The sequence below is a fragment of the Schistocerca cancellata genome, chromosome 1 (genome assembly GCF_023864275.1).
Source record: "Schistocerca cancellata isolate TAMUIC-IGC-003103 chromosome 1, iqSchCanc2.1, whole genome shotgun sequence".
NCBI lineage: Eukaryota > Metazoa > Arthropoda > Insecta > Orthoptera > Acrididae > Schistocerca > Schistocerca cancellata.
In genome coordinates this window covers 986,315,128-986,330,501 of record NC_064626.1, presented here as the reverse complement: position 1 = coordinate 986,330,501, position 15,374 = coordinate 986,315,128, and the positions used below count along the sequence as shown (strand labels likewise).

Sequence of the window (15,374 nt, the reverse complement as noted above, 5' to 3'; positions counted from 1 at the left end):
TCCACTTTCATATTTCCATCATCTTTCAGGTAAGTAGTTGGGATAGTGTTACTTCTTTATTGCTTCAGCAGATAACCTTAGAATCATCTTCAAGATCAGTCACTGGCAGAATTTTAATCAGTTGAAAATACCAAAGCAATGGTGCATGCTTCAGAAATAACAACTCCACTCACAGTTCAACACAATCCACTTACAGAATTGCACAGCTACATGTCCAAACATTGGAAACACACAAATCGCAGAACTGTTTGCCAGGCTTGTTACACGACAGGTATCAGCGAAGTGTTACATGTCATTTAGACAAACGACATTTCACCCTCCTTGTGTAGTACAAGGAAAGATAACCATGAGAGAATTATATTAAATAGGGAGCAAGTCGTGGAACATATACTGTGCACAGGTGTTCGTTTTCAAATGTGCAGACATTAAACGGGAGGTGTGCAATTCAAGAAAACGACAAGGTGCGAAGGCAAACAGCTTCACCTGTTGCGTGTGGGGCCTTTTACGTTTGGGTGCCGCAGTTTGGTAGTGACCTGACCATCAAAGAGCAACAACACTCTCCAAAAATGAAAACAAAAGACAAGATGGTTTTGTCACAAATGAAATATACTGTAATCTTGATTGTCCTGTTGAGTCTTCAAGGTGTATCTCTTATTTAAAGTTGTGTTCCACTCAAATACATGAATCACTAATGATCTGTACACTCAATCAAGGAAATGTGTGTTTGTAAAAGGAAACACAAAGAAGTGGATGCTTGTTTTTGTGATATGAGTAGAAGTTTTCTTCTTTTGCTCCAATAACAGCTGCAGAACAGAACATGAAGTAGTCAAGCCTTCCCTCAGTTACATACAGAATTTCAGAGGCACTTATTAGCAGGACCTCTACTTGAAGGCAATCAACTTCAGCAACCGGACAAAAAGAAATAGGTAAATACGTCAGATGGTACAACACAGGACAGATCTCCTTAAGTGTCCTGACTCAGCTTCCACTACAACGAGTGAGCCAGCAGCATTATCTGTCAATCCAGTTGGGTAACTGGATGCAGAACATATCAATCACATTATTATTCGAGTAAGACTGAAGAAAATCATTTAAGTAACTAAATTTATTTCTGCATTATTTTTCAATCTGGTCATCACACAATAGTGTTCACTGACTATAGACAATGTTACAAAGTCATTACAAAGGAGCACAGTACTAATTTATAAAGAAATTTACATTGTTTATTTCATTAAAATCACTATGACAATTACTATTACAATTACTAGTTTCTTTGAAACCACTGGTAACTTACAAAACTATGCAAAGTCAATAATTGCGGTTTGTAATGATCATTTACTCTTATAATAAACAACACATTTATTAAAAATAATTCTCGTATGGAATGGACTGAGGATACAATAGTTATTTTTGACAATTATCGCCAAAGTAATGAAAAAATATGGAACTGAAAATTTTTTCTATTTTTATAATTGCAAAATATTGATAAATTAAGGCACACTAAAGAGGCATTAGAAAAGCAAAAAAGGAAGATGAAAGGCAATGAGGCAAGCAATAAGAAGAAAGAATAAGTGCCTCTACCATAACCAGGTGAAGAAAAGTGGTAACTGAACAATATATGTGTGGTAATAATTTCTGAACTCTTAATGGGAGTGTCAGAGATCTTGCATTATAACAAAAATATTCAGTAGACTATCATTAGATAAGTAATATCTTCGTTGGTGATGTGTGGAGATGATGTACCGAGTCATTTAAAGTGTGAGAAGCACCTGTCAGCTGCAGTTAATGAGAAATGTATGACAGGCGCTTCTTGCATTTACAAGGCTCTGAGCATCATCTCCAAGCGTCATCAATGGAGACATTGGTGTCTGACGATTGTCTGTGTACAAATGGAATCAGTTACCAAATCATAAAAATAAAAACCAATTGCAATCTGGACTGGTTCTGTTTATAAGATCTGTGGGATGGAGATTAGAAACCCCACAAATACGAAAAACAAGATATGCAAGAAGAAAGCAATAAAAGACAATCAAGAAAAAGCAACAATAATAATATAGAACAGGAAATATTTCCCAACTTTACCAAAATTATTTTGGCATGAACTAGCTTTTATTTCTTACCTAACTGTCAGATGAAAATGTCACAAGCAATGATATAATGACATCTGTCTTACAAAGATACAAAAATGAGGACACAAATTGTTGACGCAGGGAAGTATTAAATTTTGTTCATCCCACAGAAATAGTTACATTTAATTAAAAAAGGAGAAAAAAGCTTTTTGCTGCCATACATTTAACAATTGATGAAAAGTAATTTTGAATTTGCATTTTTAATCTAATACCTGTGTAACCAAAACTTAACATAACAGAAAGCGAAAAAAGGAAATTTATTTTGTCATTTCACACTACGCTGATATTCAGTGTCATATGTTTACTGATTTGCATATCTCCAGTACATCTATCTTTCTGCTATTCTCAGACGAATGTAAAACTACTTCACTATCTACATCATACGACTTGTTTTCTTCACGTCCAACAACAGTTGCATCTTTCCTTCCTAATGTTCTGCTTCCCTTATGTTCAGTTAATCTAACTGCCACATTCTGTCAGACTGACCAACATGTACTTTTCCATCATGCTGTGTGAAGGGCTGCACTTTGTCTTGAATACTGAATAAAAGATTTTATATGCTGCTGGTATTATAAAATGTGAGACTTACTTTTTGTGTGAGTTATATGAAATTTTGCCAACATATTTGATGACGTACCAGGTTTTATAACTGCAGACTGGTTCCTGTCAGTCAATGTACAGAAGTGTTTTCGCATTTTCTTTTTTCCTATTATATTATCAATCAAGGCAGAGCTATAGCCATTTTTTGGTTTTGCTAATCTGCAATAACTTGTTCAAGCAAAAATGTAGATGTCTTAAGTCAAGAACAAGAGCCATTTGTAATTCAAATACACACCCATCAGCACGCTGTGAGCACTTTCTTTGTCGATTTTGGAAGGTTATGGTAACACTCTGCACTCCACATGAGACGAAGAGTAAAGAAAAAGGGTTCACCTCCAGTTTCTCATTTATTTTTTAGCAATAAATGAAAAAACACAAGCATTATATGCTATGTGTACAACAAACGTAAGGTTTGAGATCGAGAAACAAATATTTTTGCACACGAAGCTGAAACTGCTTTATAACCTCATGAGAAAATTCAATTACACACATCTACCTAGTAGCATGACACGCCCTCTATCACCCTGGCAATGTGATGGCACAGACTTCAAAAACATCCTGATATATGCCGAACACCCACAGCTCTAGACTGGATGGCAGTGCAACCCAGGTATGTATACCTTTTTCTATGTCATCCCATTTATGAGGAACACTGCTGTCAGGTAACTTTTAGAGGCAAAGCATGTGCCTCCATGTCAGTGGATGTTTTGCAAAACATTTTAATAATTTGGGCACAAATAGGGTAGTACATTGGCACACTGAAGGCATGTTAATCATTTGTCAGTGAGAGACTATGAAGACTTAAAAGGATTCTCGTTTCACCCCTCATTTCTGATACACGAAAATACCACCACCACTTGCCTGTAGGATGCATCACCTCATCCGCTTTTCAAAATACTTTTACCTCAACATCAGCATGTAGCATTACTCATCAGTCTCAGTGTCCTGTGAAGTGCAATAAGAAAAGCTATGCTCCATTTTAGCTACGTGATGATTCTGGACTACATGCTCCAGCATTAAATGGTAAATGCTTTGCTACACTGTAACTCATCCATCCATTGTTGTGAGTAGCAATGTAGCCTATTGATATTACAACAATGACAACACAGAGAAGGTGCCGAGTCGCACCAACAGGCAGAATGGAAAAGACGGCTAAAATATTTATGCGCAAGCTTTTGGACAATGTGCTCCTTTAAAAGTCTCTCTCTCTCTCACACACACACACACACACACACACACACACACACACACACACACACACACACTGAGGACCAAGGGAATGAACAGTTATATCATCAGTCATCAATCCAGGTGTAGTTCGTTCAGAAATAGTGATGTCCAGGACATACATGTTCTGATAATTAAAGTAAGTAGGACGACACAGACCAAGACTCTAAAGGCAATACCAATGCTATAGCCAAGAAAGAATTTACGAGGCGTATGGGTCGAGTCAGTACATAGGTCAGGTCAGACTAGGAGTCTCCCATGGCTCATTCAATGGCGTGACAAGCCCCACACCACATCCAATCACGATGAAAGGCGAAGACATTTGCAGAGCAAATAATGTCTTCTAGTTGGCAGATTTTGAATAGTTGAAATGAGAGGGCTAAAAATGTAATGAAGTCAGTTGGATGGTCAATAATAAAAACAAGATGAGAGAAACACACAATGCAGCATGTGGACATTGCTGGAGCTCTGCACGCTTAGGAGTCACCCCTGCCACAGTCAGAAACCCAAAAACCCAATTTCAACAGAGTACCTCTAAAACAAAAGAATGTGTGCAGCAGAAAAAGGAGACAAACTGAGTCTAAAAGCAACTAATACATAATAAGAGAGAGAGAAAGAGTGGGCAATACATTGACGGTAGAGTTCGATAGCATCTTTTTGAGAGGCTTGGAGTGAAAAATGCCATACCTTGTTGGTCCCCTTCATTGCTCTAAGGTTATTGAGGTTTGCAGTAGCCTGCCACTCCATTCAAGATTTGATGTCACAGTTGCTATGGTAGGTCTGTGCTGGGTACATTACATTCACATTTGTATCCTACAGTTCCTTCTTTAATTAATTTGTCGGCAAGTTCATTTCCTGGAATATCCATCTGACTGTCCAGATGAACGTTATGGTGGTCCCAGAGCTGTGGAGATCAGTTAACAAGTCCTGGATGTTAGCAACCATAAAATTTCTGTGGAAGTACTGAGCCTTGTAAGCAGCCCTGGTGTGTCTAAAAACCAGGACTTCCTTTGATGTGAGTGTTCTAATGCATTGCAGAGCCTGTGATGTGGCGATCAACACTTCAGTGTATAAACTGCATGCATTCAGCAGAGAATACTTCTTGTGCCCCTTGTAGATGCAACCATAACCAACCTTGTCAGTGACATCTTTGAAGATGCATGGCGAATTGGGGTAGTCCTGGAAAACCGAACAAAACAGATGTCTGAGAATGCTGAGATAAGCATTTTCCTTAGGGCCATGGAACAGGTCCAACCGAATCATAGGACTACAAGTGACAATGTGGGGCGGCGATAGGGAGCTATGTACACAGACAAGAAGGGACAGTTAGAGGTCCTTGCACACAGCCTACAATCTTACACCAGCTAGGCTACTCATGTTTGGCCAATTTGTAAACTGTCTGATATTTTGGCTGTGAAACAGAGTTGGATCATGGATGAGTAGGCATCTGACACTGACATCTGACAGCCTGTCTCCAGAGATCATATGGAAGGTTTCAGTTGCCAACCACATGCCACTGTGGTGGACAATGTCTCATACTGCTGTTGCTGCTGATCTGTAGAGTGGGATGAAATCAAAGTTTTGTATATTCACAGAAGACTTGGGCAGTCTGCATTCTAGTAGCTGCTGCTGAGAAACCTGGGGGTATTAAGTTTCCTCATGTAATTCCCCTTGAGCCGATGCACATGTGGTAAGCATGTTAAATTACTGTCAAATGAAAGACATAAAAATTTGAAAGTTTCGGCGACTTCAAGTAAACAATTACTGAGATTAAGTTCTGGGTCAGGTTGCAGAGTCCTGACTTGGCAAAACTGCATGATGCAAGTTCTCATGACAGAAAACATATCCCCGAATCAGGGCTAAATAATTTACTTTCCGTACGGTCCCCTGGAGTTGGCACTCCACAATGCAAAATGACGTAGAGCTGTAATACAGGCAAAGTTCGTCCACATACCGTGACAGTGAGACCATGGATCCCCCTGAGGTCATGATACAATTGATGGCGATGGTGAAGATGGTTACGCTCAGAACAAATACCTGTGGTACCCTAGGTTTCTACATGTATTGGTGCTGATGGTGAACCTATCTGAACCAATAACAGTCAGAGGGATAGTAAATTCTGGATAAAAATGGGTAATAAGCCCCAAAAACCCCAATCATGCAATGTAGAGGATGTGATGGTGCCAGCTGGTCACATATCTTCTGAAGGTCAAATAATATTGCGATCAGATGTTCGCAATGAGCAAAAGCATTAAGCACTGCAAATTTCAGACAAATCAGTCTGTGGTGGACCACAGGGCCCAAAATCCACTTTGAAACTGCGATAAATGTTCTCTGGCTTCGAGGCACTAACAATCATTTTACCATTCTTTGAAATAATTTACAGGTTGATAATTAGTCAAAATTTAAGGTTTCTTTTCTTAGGTTCATGAAAGGAATAATAAAACCCATGTCCTCCCTAAACACAAATGAAAAAAGTGCGGGCATGTTTTGTGCTGTCACTGCTAAGGTATTTCAGGATTTAAGTGTGGATTTTATCAGGTTGAGAAGCCATGTTTCAACATACACTGTCAAAAGTGCTGTGGAACTCCAACTCGCTAAAGGAAACATTGTATGATCTGAAGCTCTGCGCGCAGAAGGACAAGCAGTTTCATTCCATCAGGCATTTCCAGGTCAAGAAATTAGGATGGTAGTTACTGCAAGCAAACAGTTCTACAAAGTGCGCTGTGAAACATACAGCAATGACCGTGGAATCAATACAGGTGTCACCTTTGACAGATATGCCAGGAATTACTGTGGACAGCGCTTAGCTGTAAATGCGGCAGAATTTAGTCCATACCTGAGAAGGTGGGGTGTGGGCCCTCACAGATGATACATACTGTACCCAACACTCCTTTCTTCATTAAAAATCATGTCTTCACTCAAAACTCCTTGAATGCTATTAAATGTTCCATAGAAGCATGGCATATGTGTCACTGAAGCACCCTTTGATGTTCTCTGACAGCTGAAGCTATTCCTTCAGATAATAATGAAAGAGTATCACTGCTTCCACAATGAGTACAACTATCAGTAGTATCTTGTACCACTACTCATGTATCTTTCTCATCATTGGCTTCAAAAGGTACTCTTGAGATGAAAGCTTTCTTATGTAACCAACGTGGTGCTATTCCAATGGTTGGGGTTTGATAATGGTTTTTAAAAAAAACAGTTTTTGGTCAGTAATTTCATGTGGAATTCTACTCAATTTTATCTTCAAAGCAACCGTTTTTGGAATGCATTCTCTGTAAGTCGATATTCAAACACATCTGCTTCTGATGTACTTCCTGACAACTCAGGTAAACTCTTGTTCATGTTCACAGGGCCTCGTGATGCAACAGACTCTTCTGCGAAACCTGAATGTGCTGCTTCAACCTTGGAAAGGGCAACACAAGAGTGTGGAGCTCCCACACTTTATCACACTGTGACAAAAAAGGACAAGTTAAAACTGGCAAAACAAGAGAAATAACTGTTTCAGGAATTTTATAGCAACAACCATGTGCTTAAAACCTACATAGAGGGCCTATACAAGGGAAACAACCTGCAGGACAATATTACACATATGAGAAAGCAGGTGAAGATTAGATGGGGGATTCAGTATTACAGGAATAATTTGACAGGGCACTAAAAGACAGCGAAAACAAGGCCCCTGGAGTAGACTACATTCCTTCAGAACAGCTGATACCCTTGGAGACCTAGCCATTACAAAATCATTCCACCTGGTGTACAAGATGAGACAGGATAAATACCCTCAGACTACAAGAAGAATGTAGCAATTCCAAAGAAAACATGTGCCAATTTGCCTGAATATTACTGAACAACCAGTTTAATAAGTTAAGTATGCAAAATGTTGACACATTATTTAAACAAGAATGAAAAATTTGCAGAAGCTGACCTTCAGGAATGTCAGTTTGGGATCCAGAAAATGTAGTGACATGTAAAGCAATACTGTCCCTGCCACTTATCCTAGAAGACAGATTCAAGAAAGGCGAATCAGTTTTATACCATTCGTAGATTTAGAGAAAGTTTCTGGCAATGCTGACTAGACTATATTCTGAGATTCTGAAGCTATCACGGATTAAGTACATGGAGTGAAATGTTATTTACAACTTTTATATGAACCAAACTGCAGTTACAATAGTTGACAAGGAAGTCAGACTATTGTGCATCCCCAATGTTATTCAATCTGTGCAGGGAGCAAACTGCCAAGGAAACCCAGGAAGAATTTGGTAAGGGACCTATAGAGTTCAGGGGGGGGGGGGGGGGGGGGGGGGTGCAAGAGATGGCAAGGGACTGTGATATATAAGACGATGTGACTTACCAAACGAAAGCGCTGGCAGGTTGACAGGTTGATAGGCACACAAACATACACACAAAATTCAAGCTTTCGCAACCAACGGTTGCTTCATCAGGAAAGAGGGAAGGAGAGGTAAAGATGAAAGGATGTGGGTTTTAAGGGAGAGGGTAAGGAGTCATTCCAATCCCGGGAGCGGAAAGACTTACCTTAGGGGGGAAAAAAAAGGACAGGTATACCTGTCCTCCTTTCCTCCTTTTTTCCCCCCTAAGGTAAGATTGGGTAAGGATTCCAGGCGTTCGAGAAAGTGGTTGGTGTCTTTGATGAAGGATGGGAGACTGCATGTAATGGGTTGAAGGTGTTGACCTACGTAGGCAGAGATATGTCACAAACCCAATCATCCCGGCCGCCCCATTGTAGCTGGTTACCAAGCCCCCACAGAACATATCTCTGCCTACGTAGATCAACACCTTCAACCCATTACATGTAGTCTCCCATCCTTCATCAAAGACACCAAACACTTTCTCGAACACCTGGAATCCTTACCCAATCTGTTACCCCCGGAAACCATCCTTGTAACCATTGATGCCACTTCCTTATACACTAATATTCAGCACGTCCAGGGCCTCGCTGCGATGGAGCACTTCCTTTCACACCGATCACCAGCCACCCCACCTAAAACCTCTTTCCTCATTACCTTAGCCAGCTTCATCCTGACCCACAACTACTTCACTTTCGAAGGCCAGACATACCAACAATTAAAGGGAACAGCCATGGGTACCAGGATGGCCCCCTCATACGCCAACCTATTCATGGGTCGCTTGGGGGAAGCCTTCTTGGTTACCCAGGCCTGCCAACCCAAAGTTTGGTACAGATTTATTGATGACATCTTCATGATCTGGACTCACAGTGAAGAAGAACTCCAGAATTTCCTCTCCAACCTCAACTCCTTTGGTTCCATCAAATTCACCTGGTCCTACTTCAAATCCCATGCCACTTTCCTTGACGTTGACCACCATCTATCCAATGGGCACATCCGTCCACATCAAACCCACCAACAAGCAACATTACCTCCATTATGACAGCTGCCACCCATTCCATATCAAACTGTCCCTTCCCTACAGCCTAGGTCTTTGTGGCAAACGAATCTGCTCCAGTCCGGAATCCCTGAACCATTACACCAACAACCTGAAAACAGCTTTCGCATCCCGCAACTACTCTCCCGACCTGGTACAGAAGCAAATAACCAGAGCCACTTCCTCATCCCTTCAAACCCAGAACCTCCCACAGAAGAACCACAAAAGTGCCTCACTTGTGACAGGATACTTTCCAGGACTGGATCAGACTCTGAATGTGGCTCTCCAGCAGGGATACGACTTCCTCAAATCCTGCCCTGAAGTGAGATCCATCCTTCATGAAATCCTCCCCACTCCACCAAGAGTGTCTTTCCGCTGTCCACCTAACCTTCGTAACCTCTTAGTTCATCCCTATGAAATCCCCAAACCACCTTCCCTACCCTCTGGCTCCTACCCTTTTAACCGCCCCCAGTGTAAAACCTGTCCCATGCACCCTCCCACCACCACCTACTCCAGTTCTATAACCCGGAAGGTGTACACGATCAAAGGCAGAGCCACGTGTGAAAGCACCCACGTGATTTACCAACTGACCTGCCTACACTGTGAAGCTTTCTATGTGGGAATGACCAGCAACAAACTGTCCATTTGCATGAATGGACACAGGCAGACAGTGTTTGTTGGTAATGAGGATCACCCTGTGGCTAAACATGCCTTGGTGCACGGCCAGCACATCTTGGCACAGTATTACACCGTCTGGGTTATCTGGATACTTCCCACTAACACCAACCTATCAGAATTCCGGAGATGGGAACTTGCCCTTCAATATATCCTCTCTTCTCGTTACCTGCCAGACCTCAACCTCCGCTAATTTCAAGTTGCCGCCGCTCATACGTTCTGAACATATTTGTATGCTTTGTAGCCTTGTATGGAAGTGAAATGTGGTTGATAACCAATTCAGACAAGAAGAGAATAGAAGCTACTGTGAGTTGGTTCTATAGAAGAATGCTGAAGATTTGATGGATGGATCAAATAACAAATGAGAGGTACTGAATGAAACTGATTGTAATGTGAGTGGTTCAAATTGGTACAGATTGTGGCAGTTATGCGGAGATGAAGAGTATTCACTACCATGGGGAGATGCATCAAACCAGGCTTTGGACTGAAGACCACAACACCACACACACTTCCAGAAGAAGGCTATCAATGGGACTTGTGTGAATATCTCCAGCTGAGTGCAGTGCAGTTGAAGGGTTATGTAGTAAGGCTTTGCTGAGCAGTGCTGCTGATTCTTAAACAATGCCTCTGTGGTCCAAACTTGATAAAATTAATTTTTTGTCAAATTTTAGTAACACTGTTCCCTCTGCTACTGTAAACTTCAAGAAGTTGGAATGGTTTATGTCATTGCTATCACACAAGCTAGAAAGTTATTGACTGCCACGACCAATGTCTCCATTTCAGGCAACTGAAAACACTGACAATTTTCTCACATTTTTGGCCCACAGTCATTTGATAATGTTTAAATGATATTTTCACCATTTGATTGTACAAAATTCTTTATTTTATACTGCTATCATGATTTCGGACTTAAGCTGTTATTAAGTACAGCAAAGTTGGGTATAGTTAGACCTTGTTAAGTGAATTCATTGTTGAAATCTATTAAACTGGATTTCTCAGTGTGTAGAAGAGTACAAAATTACTAAAATGTATGTTAGGTAGCGAATGCTTTCCAGCCAGAAAACAATTAAGTCACAGAATGAACATCAATACAGTTGTTATTGTGCAGTAAACATGGTATGAAAATGTATTATCAAAGTTCGTGGTTGACTGGTAGTCAGAGATGAACAGTGTATGTTGTAAGTATGTGTTGCATATTCCTTAGATCAGAGGTCTCCAAACTACGGCCCGCGAGGGCCGGCAAACCGGCCCGCGTTAGCTGGCCGGACTTCCCCAGTATCCGGCCTGCCAAATATTTGAGGTGGTACCTATACTGCCAACAATTGAGTTTCGAGGCCTATCGCGACCAATATACTGCGACATGGCTCTGTTACTCGCTACAAGACTACATAACTAAACTTATTGTTGCGCCACTTGAAATAACAATGCGTTGACATACTCTACCTCTGTTACGTCTTGCAGTAATAGTGTTGCTAACAATGATTTTGAGATTTCGTTAACTTTGCAGGACGCTTTCGTGAAGAATGTGCAGTGACATACTTTTTTGTCAGTGAAATCCGCCAGAATAAAATAAGACAGAATTTCAGTCAGGTACGTCCACCAATAAAAATTATGTAATTAAATAAAAATCGTAGTTAGTTTCAGTGCTAGCTATTCCCACAACCTTGGATTTTTGCTATTTCATCTTTCCTTTAGCCTTATATTACGGTGATCGTGGAGTGCTAGGGTGCGTTAATCCCACTAGGTAGATCTTGGCCCTTATGACTTCATGGAGGAGTCAATGTGGCCCGCGGACTAAAAAGTTTGGGGACCTCCTGCCTTAGATAATCATGGAATATGCAAGACAGACTTACAACATACACTGTTTACCTTTGACTACCAGTCAACCACTAACTTTGATAATATATTTTCAGACCACATTTTCTGCACATGTAACGACTGTATTGACGTTTATTCTGTGGCTTAACTGTTCTATGGTTGGAAAACATTTGCTACCTGTCTAACATACATTCTTGTGATACTGTACCATAGACTTACAACCTACGCTATTCACCTTTGTCCAACAGTCACGTGTAACATTGACAGCATATTTTCATACTATGTTCACTGCAGATGTAATTACTGTACAGGCAACTTTAAATTTATTCTTGAGCAATAGATATGTTTCTCTCATTTATGTTAGCCATCTTCAGTAGTATTCATTTTTGGGACCTGTTCTTCCAACCATGTGTTCTATACACTATGTGATCAAAAGCGTCCGGACACCTCCAAAAACATATGTTTTTCATATTAGGTGCATTTTGCTGCCACTTACTGCCAGGCACTCTATATCAGTGACCTCAGTAGCCATTAGACATCGTTAGATAGCAGAATGGGACTCTCCGCGGAACTCGCAGGCTTCAAATGTGATCAGGTGATTGTGTGTCACTTGTGTCATACGTCTGTACGTGAGATTTCCACACTCCTAAACATTCCTAGGTCCAATGTGATAGTGAAGTGGAAACATGAAGGGACACTAACAGCACAAAAGTTTATAGGCCGGCCTCGTCTACTGACTGACAGGGACCACCGACAGTTGAAGAGGGTCGTAATGTGTAATAGGCAGACATCTATCCAGATCATCATACAGAAATTCCAAACTGCATCAGGATCCACTGCAAGTACTATGACATTTAGGCAGGAGGTGACAAAACTTCGATTTTATGGTCAAGCGGTTGCTCATAGCCACACATCACATCACTCCGGTAAATGCGAAATGGCACCTTGCTTGGTGTAAGGAGCGTAAACATAGGACAATCGAACAGTGGAAAAATGTTTTGGGGAATGTCTAATCATGGTACACAATTTGGCGATCCGATGGTAGGGTGTGGATATGGCAAATGCCCGGTGAACGTCGTCTGCCAGCATGTGTAGTGTCAACAGTAAAATTCTGAGGCGGTGATGCTATGGTATCGTCACGTTTTTCAAGAAGGGGGCTTGCATCTCTTGTTTTGTGTGGTACTATCACATCACAGGCCTACATTGATGTTTTAAATATCATCTTGCTTCCCACAGTTGAAGAGCAATTTGGGAATAGCGATTTCATTTTTCAACAAGATCTAGTGCCTGTTCACAATGCACGGCCTGAGGCAGAGTGGTTACATGACAATAACATCCCTGTAATGGACTGGCCTGCACAGAATCCTGACCTGAATCCTACGGAAAACCTGCGAGACTTTTTGGAACGTCGACTTCGTGCCAGGCCTCACCGACTGACATCGGTACCTCTCCACAGTGCAGCACTATAAAGAATGGGCTGCCAATCTGCAAGAAACCTTCCAGCACCTGATGGAACGTATGCCGGCGAGAGTGGAAGCTGTCATCAAGACTAAGGATGGGACAACAACATACTGAATTCCAGCATTAACGATGGAAGGTGCCACGAACTTTGAAGTCATTTTCAGCCAGATATCTGGATAATTTTGATCATGTAGTGCATGTGCTAAATGCACGTTATATGTTTCTTCCAATATTACTTCTCTGCACATATAGAACAACAAATGCACAGATGAACAGATTACAGAAATGATTACTACTAAAGATGCCTAACATGAGTAGGTGAAACACATCTGGTACTCAAGAATAAATTTCAGTTGCTAAAGACATCAGTTTTCTTATCTTCATGATGAAACATAATTGAAGTTATTAACAACTGACAAAAAAGGCTGTAAATATGAAGACTGTTTTGATGCTTATTTTGTGGCTCAATTGTTCTACGGTTGGAAAACATATTTGCTATCTGTCTACCATACGTTTTGGTGATTTTGTACTTGTCTACATGCTGGGGCACCTAGTTTAATAGATCTTGACGATGACTTCACTTAACAAGGTCTAATTAATACCCAATATTATTCTACCTGGTAATGGATTACAGTCAAAAGCATTATAGTAATGTAAAATAATGAATTTTATACAGTCAAATGGCAGAAATAGAATTCAAACACTAAATCCACTGTTTGAGCATTCAGTAATATGACAACTTCTTCCTGAAAACTGCTTTCACATACTGTTCACTGCTCATTGTGGATCTTCTCATAAAAAATTCAGGATATGTGTTTTGCATTACAGTTTGGGAGTAAATCAAGTTAACTCTTGTGCAACGTAACATCTCCTTTACCAAACTTCTTCAATCTCACGAGACAGTGTTTGCACCAATGCAACAATTTTCTTCTGTGCTGGAACTTATATTACCTGTCCAATGGTAGGATGGATGTGATGACACTGACTTGTACAAAAGCCAGATTTGACCCTGCATTAATTCTTGCTCTCTTCCAAGTAAGAATGCATTTTTACAACCATGAAAAAAGCCTTATGGTAATCATATGTTAAAGAATATAACTTTTGTAACACAATATACCAACAATGAAACTCTGTAGTTTTATACCTTGAGCATCCATGAGATCTGCTGGAAAAGCCATGGCACCAAGGTACATAGCATTAGCATCAACACGCGGCCGGAAAGCATGATTTGCACGCCGATGCTGTCCGGAAGTTGTTCGATTGCTGGATTGATTTCCATTTTGCCTGGTGACCTGAGGTGGAGGTCTCTGCACTAAATGTATAACTTTTCCATTCACATCTGAAAAATGGAGTTAAATTAAGCAGTAAGTTCTTAGAAAGCCATTCCAGCTTTCACATATTACAGTGTTTATTTCAATAAATACTTCAATTTTCAGAATAAGAATGAGCAGAAATGAGTAAAGGACTGAAGAAATATAAATGAAAAAGAAAGGAAGAAGTGAAGGCAATTGTGTGATCTTAGTCCACTGGCAGCTGAAACAAAGTAATTCTAGCTCCAACTATGCCCCATCTTAGTGAACAAAGGTCCAGTGCACCAATAAGGCAAACAATATCTGTTACACCTGTAAATAAATATGCTTCAAATGAAACGGTCACACCAACCAGGTAACACCTGGTGTCAAATAACACTACAGTTTGTGAATTAGCACAATTCAAATAGAATATTTACCAATCACTTATTATACATTTCATGAGAAGTGGTGGAAAATGCCTCTTCCAAGTTTATTCATGCATTATGTTACGTGTTGCTCCTGCATGCTTTCTAATATTTATCTACCTTCCATGACTTAATCCAAGATATTCATCTCTTGAAATCCGTATCCCACTAACAATACAATGGTGCTAGAAATTTACTGTACACTTACATTTCATTTTCATGTAAGCCACAATTAGACTTCCCAACCCCTATTGTTCCCTGGTCCTCCTCTGTTTTCGTATTTCTTCTAGTAATTCCCAACATACATTTCTACCTTGCTTCCTGATCCACTCTCTGACAAT

The 15,374-nt window shown here is 40.5% G+C and overlaps 1 protein-coding gene across 4 annotated transcripts in view; it reads right to left on the bottom strand.

The window, feature by feature from the left end:
• The window catches only part of LOC126088528 (large proline-rich protein BAG6-like), a 252,186-nt gene that overhangs the window by 200,090 nt on the left and 36,722 nt on the right, over positions 1-15,374 (bottom strand). For all 4 annotated transcript variants that reach the window (XM_049906697.1, XM_049906721.1, XM_049906715.1 and 1 more), the window contains one exon: positions 14,461-14,655. In XM_049906697.1, the coding sequence (XP_049762654.1) occupies positions 14,461-14,655 (195 nt within the window). The remainder of the gene's footprint in view (positions 1-14,460; positions 14,656-15,374) is intronic.